Here is an 11,257-nt window from a genome sequence, read left to right on the forward strand (position 1 = left end):
GGTTATCGATCACTTACCAGGTGCTATGAATTGTGGGAAACAGACCTTTTCTAAATAATTACTACATAGAACTTGTGACCAACCTATCAAGAAGGTAGCAATGCTATCTCTCTCCATTTTAGAGAAAGTTTGAAGTAATTAAGTGCTTTTTGTTCCAGATCACAAACAGGGCAGGTGTATGAGGGGGAAAAAGCACAGACATTTGTATCCCAGAGTATCTGGTAGCCCACCCAGGACTACACAGTTCTCAGTAAGGTCCCCAACTTAAAACCTTATGATAACATCAGGCTCAACTCTTGTAGTTTGGTTTTTGAAGTGAATCGTATGGGCTTCAAAACCCTGAGGGGAGAAAAGGCTTTACTGTGTGAGACCCTGAGGGGAGAGAAGGCTTACTGTGTGAGACCCTGAGGGGAGAGCTTACTGTGTGAGACTCTGAGTGTGGATCCCCACACAGGAGTGCAGTGGTACAGCCACTCAGAGTAACCACGCCCACTGAGGCTGAAGAGGGCGATTCTGGAGCTCATTGTCCAGCCAGCCCAGCTGAATCTGTGAACTCCAGGTTTAATAAGAAACCCTGTTCCCCCAAATAAACTAGAGAACAAGAGAGGAATAAACCTAGTATTGACCTCTGACCTCCACACACACTCACAGTTATGAATAATCTACATTTCACACACACACACACACACACACACAGAGTGGTTTCCTATACAACAATGGGAACAGTTTTTGTCAGGACAGTCACATGAATGACATAGGTGTTTTAGTTGACCAACAGTTCCAAAGAAAAATCAGTATGGCATAATCATGAAAGCTAATCATATTTTTGCCCCAATCATAGAAACAGAGCAATAGAAATGCCACTGTTGGCAAGACGGTAGCACTGTATGGTAAAGCAGGCACACCTTGGCTCTAAGGAAGAACATTCTAGCTCTTGGACACATCTAGAAACTCAGTGGGCTACTTGCTCCTCTGAATGGGCAGTTTTGAGGTCTGAAAGAGTTTAAACAGATTGGATGTTTGGGGTGGGGGACTTGTAATATGGAGATTCGTGTGGGCGCGGGGAGGGAGACTGAGGACTGGCAAACTCCTTTCTAATCCCAGCTTTGTCCTCAGATGTTAAGGTATCAGAACTTGGCTGGCGGTTAGAGATCAAACAGTGAACACTCTATCAAAGAACCTCCAAATAACTCCATTGTACATTAAAGCAATCTTACTGCCTGAGTCTAAATCGGCATGAAGTGGTTAAGACACATCCTGTGTCAGAATCGAAGACTCATCACCTTTGATCATAGTAACCCAGCAAATGCTACCTCTGATCTTGACCCATTGTTTCTGGCCACCTAAACTGTTTTTAAGGGACTTCTAGTTGAAGTTGTTAAAGCTTTACTTTTAAGTACACATTAGAATGATTATTTCCACCATCCTGGATAAAGCGACATGGACAGCAGAGTCCTCTGGACACGGCCTTCACAAAAGCTAGGCCTTTCCATCCAAAAACGCAGGAATTCTCTGGCTTATCAGAAAGTTTGTGCTTGTGGCTTGGCCTCCTCTTCTTCCTCCTCCTCCTCCTCCTATCAGGAAAACTGTTGCCTGTGTGCCAGCGCCATCTGGTGTTGGAAATAAGCAAGGCTTCCAGCCACAGAGCAAAAGAGACTATCCACTCTGTACCCAGAGAAAACGCAGGTAGGAAGGAACTCCAAATCAAATATTGTATGCCCCAAGTCATCTAGGCAAGACTTTTATACAACGTCCTTTTCCAAGCATGGATGCTTTTTCTCCTCTCTCTGAGTAGAAGACTAGATAATTAGAGCTATGGGAAACACCCTTTGGATGAAAGAAAATGAAAGCATTCAGCGTGAGAGATCATAGCAGATTTTTTCCTTTTAGTTTCGCTTTCTTGGAACCCCTGGCTTGTTCAGACAGGAAAGTGTGACTAGAGATCTTTGGAAGGGCTCAGACTGGAGCTGTTCCAAGGCTGAGACCATCAGCTGCATCGGATTCTCTACAGTACAGGCTAAGGGTTCCGGTCCCCCCTTCAACACATTGCTTTTTGAGAACTGGTTGCCAGGTAGGTCTGTTCACTGCCTTGCCAAATGACTCCAAATCATATTTGCTTTACTGGCCTTTGAGAAGTGTACTACTATATGCATTTCTGATGCAGCTTTGGTCTTATTCAGGGTCTGGAATAATGTCAAGAATCGTCTATTAGAAATAATACATTAGGAGTTATGCCAAATCTTACATGTAGGTGGGGCATGGGGTGACTCCCAGGATCCTTTCTTTGTGAGTTGGGGCTGTTCATGAGGTATGTTATGGTGACCTGGCCCAAGGGTCCAGCAGGCGGTGGGTAAAAATCTCCAGGTTACTATTTGTACCAAACCAGAGATCTGCCCATTCATTGCTACAGCTTCTTGTCTTCTGTCTTGTTTGGCTTGTACCTTTGTAAGCCATTTGTGTGGAAACATTTGAGTCTTCTTCTGTCTGTGGAAAACTCCTCAAAGACAAGGGTAAGGACTTTGATACACCTGTGGGAGCCTGGGTGAGGATGTGTCTGAGCCTCACATCTGATTGTATCTTACTACAGACTTAAGGGAGTTGCGGGCAATCTTGATGACTGTCAAGACCAAATCATTCATTTTAGACAGAGATGGGGGTTCCAAAGTAGAATTGGGTTGGCTGGGTATCATGCTGTTGGGCAGGCCAGAGTTGCTGGAGGCTCCCCACCCTCTTTATTCACTAACAGTGTATCCCAAGCTCTTCTTCCCTTTCCCCTGAAGGAGCTAGTCAGGGGAAAGAGCTTCAATGTGGGAGGTGAATGTGGCCTTTTGTGTCAGAAGAGACAAGTTTATTTAAATATGAAAGGTTAGATTTTTTTTTTCTAACAAGGAAAATGGGAACTGAAAGTGTAATAAAAAACCCCTACCCCACCCACCGGCACAACACTAGCAGCACTAAAGTCAACACAGAGTTGTGACTATGGGCAGAGTGCCTGGGTTCTGGGAATAGTGGGCAGCTTTCAGAGTGGGGCTCTGGACTCCTGGAAGCCTGGGGAAGGAAGAAGGAAACCAGAGGGAAGACAAGTAGGAGGAAAAAAAAAAAAACAACAGCAAGATTCTAGCTTTTAAAAAGTAATCCTTTAGATTTTTTGATGGATAACTCACTCAACCCTACACATGCCTGTTCACAGTGCTCAGTTCACTAACATCCCGATAACATCTCGTATGAAGGTACTCAGCTCTGAGAAAAAGGGTTAAAGAGCACTGAAAGCCAGGAGCTGGGGGGGGGCACTGCACCCCCCCCATGTGGTATCCTTTATAGTAGGGGTAACAGCAAGATACAGTTTTAAATGCAGGTCATGCTTTCTGGCCTCTGACCTGTTGGCATTATTAACCAACAGAGGCATCCCCACCAACCCCATTGACTGGTGTGGGGGAGGCCAAAACTCCTCCCACAGACGTGTGCTCGGACTTGACAAGTGGAGGCCTTGGCCATGAAGGACTAGCTAGGAGGAATGGGTGCCTCTGGAGCTGAGAGTCAGGAAGAGGAGCAAAGAGCTAGGGTAAGGGTCATTGGCAGTACCACAGCAAGTGGCACAGTTTTCTTTAAGAAAGAGTAGCACATGTCATTCTTGGGAGGATACCTGAACCCATCTGGGGTTGAATAGTCAGAAGAGGGTGCCTTGAAACACACTGAGAAGAGTTGGGGGTTCTGGAGTGAAGTACCAAAGTTAAGCTTCCTTGCCCTTGAGCGCAATAACTTTTCTGTACTTTGGTTTCCTTGCAAGAACAGGTGCTATTTCATGAGATTGTTGGTATACGTCTATAAATTCATGAATGCACACACACACATACACACAATTCCCAAAGCGTTCTCTCTTCTCCCTCTCTCTCTCTCTCTCTCTCTCTCTCTCTCTCTCTCTCTTTCTCTCTCTCTCTCTTTCTCTCTCTCCCTGCATTTTTGCTGTGTAGGAGTTTTGCATTGACTGCCTCCCCTGCTTGGAACACATCCTTAAGATCTCTATTAATTGTGCACTCCTATCTCCTCTGAGGCTGTTCCCAAATGTTCCCTTTCCCAGGCCAATCCTGGGTTGTCACAATGCTATTTACTGCGAACTCTGTAACGCGCTTATCTATCGCACGCTGTTAGCTCCCTCTCCGCTCCATCTCAAGGCCTTCTGAAGCCTCTCTTGTAAGGAGCACAAAGGTAGGGTACTTTGTTTGTTTGGTTGGTTTTGGGTTTTACTGCTTACTGACCTATGAGAGAGAGCCTCAAACATGGGAAGGTACCCCATAAATACTCGGAGAAAGAAGAATTGAGGTATAGTTCAAACTATATAACTGGCTGCAATTTCTCAATGTCCCTGGGTGTGCTCCTAAGGAACAAGCTGGACCCACAGATCTGGAGTGGAGTAAATGTGGGCGGTCCACCCTCCCTCCACCTGCTCTTTTCTTCAAAGCTTTCTTCTTTCCTTCACCTTCTCACAAGCTCTTCTGGATCCCTTCTCAGGCTAGCTTTGTGTTTGTAAGCTTTCTGTTTTCCATATCAAAGCTCCTGAGTCCTGCTTGCTATCTCTGCTTCAGCCTTTCCTTTTAAGTCAAAAAAAACAAAAACAAAACAAAACAAAACAAAAAAACTGTGGTGATGACCAAAACCTGAATGTGGCATTCCTGGAAGGAAAGGCCCAGCCAGGAATGCGGTGGCTCCAGGGCCTTTTCAGAGCGCTGCATCCTCTAATTAGGATAGACACACATCTCAGCTGCTGCTTTTGCTCGCCGCTGTGAGCTGAATGCTGATGCCCATCTTTGTGCTTGGATAATTTCCCCCAGCAGCTAAAGCTAATAATCACTGGTATTTTCAATAGAGTCCTTCCAGTGAGTGTGGGGAGTTACTTAGCACTTCATTTTTTCTTCTTTAAAGGTCGAATTTAATTCCTTGTCATGTTTCCTAATTAAAATCTGTGGGGATTGCATTTTGATGTTTTTAAAAGAGAATTCCTTCCCAGGAATGCTTATCTCGGCTTCTGCAAATGTTTCACCTGCTTCTTTCACCTCTTAATTCCTGTTGGGGTTGTTAACTGTCAGACTTCCACAGCAGGGCAGACTCTGGGGCCTGGCCCCATTGTTGGCTCCTTCTCACAGAGAGGCTGGGTCTTTACATTCAGTGCAAATGTGCTTTCCCCAGCACTCCCTCCCGCTCACTCTTTTGGTTCCTCCTCTCTCCCTTTGAGCCTTCTTCCAGGCCCCTCTTCTCCTTTCTGATACAGGGTTCTGTCCCTCATCTCCTTTCCTAGTGCCCCTCAAGTTCTGGCTATGAATGTGGCCCTTAGAAAAAGCATCTAGGGGGAGGGGGTGAGACAGGGGAATAGGCATGAATATAATCAAAGTATGCTACAGGCATGTGGGAAATGATCACTAGGAAACGCAGCTAATGTGTGGTATTAAAGCTACAGTGTTAACATTGGAGAGAGTACACGGTTGGGTGGGAGTCCTGTATATCGTGATCAATAATTTTTCTCTTTAATTGTATCAAATTAAAAAGCATTCTTAGATTCAAAGGTAGGAAGGCTCACTCAGGTGGGAGGCAAAAAGTCTGTAGATGGTGATGCCTAATACCTAGATTTGGAGAAAGGGAAAAGAAGGGAGGGAAAATTATGGTAATAATATTAAAATAATATGCAATGTTGCATCCTGTATCTTACCATTCACTTGGTTCTCATCTCTCCTTATTGGCTTAGGATAAAAGTATCCCCCACCGCTCTAACTTCAGTCAGAGCCTGCACATTCATCAATGCATGTGATAATTTTCAGGTTCCCTAGTGGGGCCTTTTCCCCACTTTTTATCTCTGACCTATCCTTTCCCATTCTGCATTTTCTCCTACCCTCCCTCTGGCATTTAAAGATCTAAAACATCAGCTGGGCAGTGGTGGTGCATTCCTTTAATCCCAGCACTTGGGAGGCAGAGGCAGGTGGATTTCTGAGTTCGAGGCCAGCCTGGTCTACAGAGTGAATTCCAGGACAGCCAGGGCTATACAGAGAAACCCTGTCTCGAAAAAAAAAAAAAAAAAGATATCTCCACAAACACCGGAACCGGAGAGTTAGAAAAACAGCCTAGCCTTCAGAACCGAGTGATCCGCACACACGGTTGCCAGTGCTCTGGCTCTGGGCCCACAGCCCAATGAAACAGAGAGGTATTCCCCTGCTGGGTGTTATGCTACTCCATAAGAAGGACACTGCACACATCACGCATGGAAGGTGGTTCCTGGGAAAGCTGTGAGGGGCTGAACCCCAATGACTAGCACCTCCTACCCTGGGAGACAGTAATGAAGGCATTCTCCACTGGAATATTTCAGAAAGTCTAAGACTCATTTCATTCTTTAGCAAAGTAAGATGTAAGTCATCCTGATTTATGACTCCACATACCTGAAAGGATCCAGCCAGGCCCAGTGAGGAAAAGAGCCAATCTGTGAATTTTAATCATACAGTAATATTGCCTGCAAATAAGAGAATATTCTAAAACCTTGGAAATTTTTCAGAGTATAGAACAAGATAATATTCATTCATCTTTAATGTAATAAGAATGGTCTCTAGCTGACCACAATACTCCTTAAAGACACTATTATTTATAAACCAGTTTCTTCCTGTCCCCAGTTTAATACATGAAAGGCTGTTAAATGCTGTCAGTTGCTTCTTTTATTTCATTGTTGTATCTGTGTCAAACTGGGTCATCAATATGGCGAATGACATGAATAGATTTACTAATCTCCTATCCTCCCTCACACTTCTGAAATCAACTGTAGTAGCCATGGTGGATTAGTTTTATAAGACTTAGTTTAATTCATCTTTTACTTATGATTAAAATTTATACTGGGTGTGATGGCACATGACTGTAATCTCGGCCTTTGGGGGATGGAAAGTTTGAGGTGACCTTGAGCTACATAAACAGATCCTGATTGCTTTTTAATAAGCTGCAGTATCAGGATGGTCATAGCCTTGAGAAGGGAGCAGTAGCAATTGAAACAACTGTGGGCTAGTCTTTTTTGAAGGCCAAGTGGGTCTTGACAAGGCACGTTAACTAGGGAAGTTAGGACAAACTCATTGGTGGGTTGAGAGTTACACTTCATTTGCCTTGAAACCTTAGAGTTAGCAGGGTGATATGACATGGTAAGTTTACAAAAGTCAACAGCTTTCCTAAATATGAAAACCATTTCACTTGAAAAAAAAGCTATAAAATAGCCAAAACAAACACATAAAGATTGTTGTATAAATATTTTTAATGTATTTAAAGCTATCAGAGACTTAGGCAGTCGAGGTTTAACTCAGTGGTGGAAGAGGTGTTTGGCATGTGTGAGGTTCTGGGTTCATCCACCCAGACCACTCCGCCTCCCGACATACGACCTGAATACAGGAACAAGTGTTCTCAGGATGAGAACTCATTATTTTGAAAACACTGAAAAAGAAAATTAGGAGATATTCCTTATAAAAGAGCAAGTACGTTAGGAGTCTACGTACTATAATAGCACAGTAAAGCAAAGGAATAAGCAGATGATTAGAAGACAGATAAGAATGTTCAGAAATATAAGTATAAATGCATATGCATGCAAATTTAGCAAATATACTTCAAAGTAGGAAGTAAAAATAATTATGCAGCGCAATAAATATTTGGGCAACTGGTTAACCATTTGGCAACATTTTTTTTAAAAATTTCTTATTGAAAAGTATCATTTCTAAGAATTAGTTCCAAAGAGGTTAATGAATAAATGTCTAAACAAAAATAGTGATTATAGTAATTTTTGTTACATGTAAACTATGGAACACCATCAGTCTAAAGAAATAGATTCATACATATGGGCATGGAAAACTATCCATATTAAAACATAAAAAAGAAAAATAAGGTTCTAAATCTGTGGGTATTGTTTGACCTATTTTTTTTTTTTTTTTTTTTTTTTTTTTTTTTTTTTTTTTTTTTTTTTTTTTGGTTTTTTGAGACAGGGTTTCTCTGTATAGCCTTGGCTATACTGGAACTCACTCTGTAGACCAGGCTGGCCTCGAACTCAGAAATCCACCTGCCGCTGCCTCCCAAGTGCTGGGATTAAAGGTGTGTGCCTCCACCGCCCGGCTTGTTTGACCTACTTTTAAAAATACACCTATATTCTCACACTACTTCTTTGCCTTTAAAAATATTCTTCCTGGAGGCACACACCTTTAATCCCAGCACTTGGGAGGCAGAGGCAGGCAGATTTCTGAGTTCGAGGCCAGCCTGGTCTACAGAGTGAGTTCCAGGACAGCCAGGGCTATACAGAGAAAGCCTATCTCGAAAAACAACAACAACAAAAAGAAGAGGAATATTCTTCCATCTTTTTACCCAGGTGATTGATGTAAGCACCATTTTGAGACCTTAGCTTTCAAGACACTCTAGATAAATGTGCTTGGGAACCTCCATATGCTGTCTAAAATTTCACGTTAGACGTTCTTGCAATTCCAAATTACTTTTTGCTTTCTTCTCTCGATTCTAAAATCCATGAGGACGGACAACATATAGGTCAGTGTTCACTTCCAAGCCCAGTGACACGTGGCAATAGCTCACTTTTTTTTTTCCCTAGATTGCAAACACCTAAGTACTTGATTTCAGCAAGCTCATTTACACCCTGAGATAGAACTATCATCACGTCCAATTCAAGGGAGAAGGATCCGACAAAGGGGTTTGAAGCTTAACCCAACTGTCATTGGTCGAGTTGGGCTTCTCAGGCCTAGCACTTGGCCACTAGACTCAGTATAAGGTGATCTTAATAAACGTAGGTTCTTGTCTTGAAAAACCAAAAAAATAAAAAATAAATAAACGTAGGTTCTGCATGGAGGCAATCCTGCCAAGAGCCTGAGGATCACGTGGTGGGAAGAATGGCTGGCTTTAGACAGCTTTACCACGCAGGTAAAGGCTGGCCGGCTACAACACGCACGGAAGTTCCAAGGGCGCCGTAGGGGCGGAGCGATTTAGTGGTGGGCGGTACCACCACTGATTGGCTGGATCCGGGCGGAAGTCGGGAGGTTCGATGGTCCAAAGACGCCAGCTTGTGACGGGGAGGGGGAGAAGGAAGGCTTCCGTTAAGGGTTCCTTTCGGTCCATTCGTTCCTGGGGATCCTCGGAAAAAGCCTACCATACCGACCCCACGGCTAGCCCCTCCCCCAGGCTCTCTCCGCTCGATTTCGCACCGTTATGTGGGAAGCGAATCCGGTGAGTAGCCGGCGGGACGGGGCGGGCCCAGTGGGCGGGGTTGCCTGAGAAGGGCGGGGAGGCGTTCCCGGGAACTCGCCCCCGCGGTGCCTCAGGCTGGGGGTTTGCGTTCCGGGGTCACGGGGGTCCCGGGTCGCGGGGCCTTCTGCGAGCCACGGCCTCCCAGCTTTGAGCCGTGGGGGCATTCGGAAGCCGCTTCCACGCCATTGCTTTCCTTTCCCGATTGTTGATTTTACTTCCGGGGGTTTCTCTGTCTTCTCTTTTTCCTCATTATTTTATATTTTGGATTCTGCTTCCCAATTGAAGTTACTGGCTTTCGAACCTCCTACTTCCTTTCAACCCCCGCACCCTCATTGCTCCTTGTCCCTTCTGGAGCTACAGAGCTTTGAGGATCCTCTTTATGAGTTTCAGGGGATGATGACGTGCTTAAATGTTTTCTTTCCGTGGTTAGAACAATGATCCGGAATCCTTCTTTGTTTGCCTTCAGTAGGTCTTATGTCTGCAGGCATTTAAAAAAAAAAAAAAAACACTTGCATTCATTCATTCATTCATTCATTCATTCATTCATTCAAACTCCTACCCGCCACGAATGAGGATTCAGATCCATTTGTCAAAAATATTCAGATCTTGTTATAGGAATGTAGTAGTGAGAAAAATATACACTGGAGTTAAAACTTCGGAGTTGATGGGCAGAATCACGTTTCAAGAAGTTTGTGGACTTAGTTTGTGAAACTACCTCAGAAGCTGAGCTAACCATTAACTTGACATCAGTAACCCTCCAAGTCGATACTTGAAATAACCCTTTTTCTCTCCCTCACAAAACCAGTAACCTACTTCCTACTTAGATGTATTACCAGTGAAGTCTGTCAGTAAATTCCCCCATGTCTAAAAGTTTGTACCTGATTAGAAATGAGCCCAGAGATTGGGATTCGGACGACATTGAAGTTCCATTCCATCTCATTCCATCATGGCAGTCCAGATAGTTTTGATTCATACACTAATACTGTAATCAGATCAGGGAAGAGGAAAGTACATGTTCAGATGTGATTTTAGCAAAACATTTAGCATTGGGATAAAACTTGCTTTGCATACACTCTGTTCACTGTTAACTATTAAGTATTATCATCAATGTCCATCTCTATATGTGTATATATGGATATGGAGTTGGTTTTTACCAGCAGCCCCTTTGTATTGATTTCCCCACAACAGACACACATCAGCAGTGTATATATTCTGTTCAAGGTCACATACTTCAAATCCTCTGAATTGTATATTCAACTAGAGAACAGATCCTGTTGCATAACAAATGCTTGTTGAATTCTTGACAGTGACTGGCACAGGAATGCATTAAGATTTCTCCGCTCACCTGCTCCTCTTTCCTTCAGGATGGCACTTATGTCTGTACTATTGGACCATTTATACTCTGGTGAGAATTACAGAAGATCTAGTGAATGTCTCATATATTTGATTTGTTATAAAACCATTTTCTTGAAAAAAGGGGGGCACTCTTCTGTGAAATCATATATAAGTTAAGTTTTGCTAAGCAAGCCGACTTTTGTTAGTCATAGTGAACATACGGCCTTGTGTTCTTTGTCCCCTGGCCCATCCTCATATGGCTGACTGCTATTTTGTTTTATTATCTGTTGGTACTCGTTTTTTTTCTGTTTTGGCTATTTCCCCTTCCTTCTCCTGTGAGCACCAGAATGTTGTTGATAAACACAGCTTAGTTTTGGGAAAAAAATATTTCTTTATATGTTTATGGGTGTTTTGATTGCCTCTGTGTTTGTGTACTACATTCATGCAGTGCCCTCAGATGCCAGAAGAGGGCATTAAATGCCCTGGAGCTGGAGTTAGCTGCCTTGTGGGTGGTGGGAATCAAACCCTGGTCTTCTGGAAGAGCAGCTGTTGCCTTAACCATGGAACCATCTCTCCAGCCACCACAGCTTAGTTTTGATTTGTATTTATTTATTTATTTATTTATTTATTTTGGTTTTTTGAGACAGAGTTTCTCTGTGTAGCCCTGGCT

The 11,257-nt window shown here is 43.5% G+C and overlaps 1 protein-coding gene and 1 long non-coding RNA gene across 8 annotated transcripts in view; one reads left to right on the forward strand and one right to left on the reverse strand.

Annotated features, from left to right (window-relative positions):
- The first annotated feature begins 1,900 nt into the window (after positions 1-1,900).
- The window catches only part of Parp11 (poly(ADP-ribose) polymerase family member 11), a 46,614-nt gene continuing 37,257 nt past the window's right edge, over positions 1,901-11,257 (forward strand). Inside the window, exons 1-2 of one of the 7 annotated variants that reach the window (XM_031383518.1) lie at positions 9,013-9,231; positions 10,560-10,657. In XM_031383518.1, coding sequence (XP_031239378.1) covers positions 9,050-9,231; positions 10,560-10,657 — 280 coding nt within the window. In that variant the 5' untranslated portion in view covers positions 9,013-9,049. Of the gene's footprint in view, positions 2,072-3,334; positions 3,563-4,147; positions 4,207-9,012; positions 9,232-10,559; positions 10,658-11,257 lie in introns of those variants that run through there. The other 6 variants (XM_031383517.1, XM_031383521.1, XM_031383520.1 and 3 more) reach the window with 6 other exon arrangements.
- LOC116099631 lies at positions 7,256-9,334 on the reverse strand. The gene is made up of 2 exons (XR_004122323.1): positions 9,210-9,334; positions 7,256-7,449 (listed from the first exon to the last, which is right to left on the reverse strand). It is a non-coding gene; the product is annotated as an uncharacterized LOC116099631 (long non-coding RNA).

This window comes from Mastomys coucha, unplaced genomic scaffold (genome assembly GCF_008632895.1).
Source record: "Mastomys coucha isolate ucsf_1 unplaced genomic scaffold, UCSF_Mcou_1 pScaffold20, whole genome shotgun sequence".
Taxonomy (NCBI): Eukaryota; Metazoa; Chordata; class Mammalia; order Rodentia; family Muridae; genus Mastomys; species Mastomys coucha.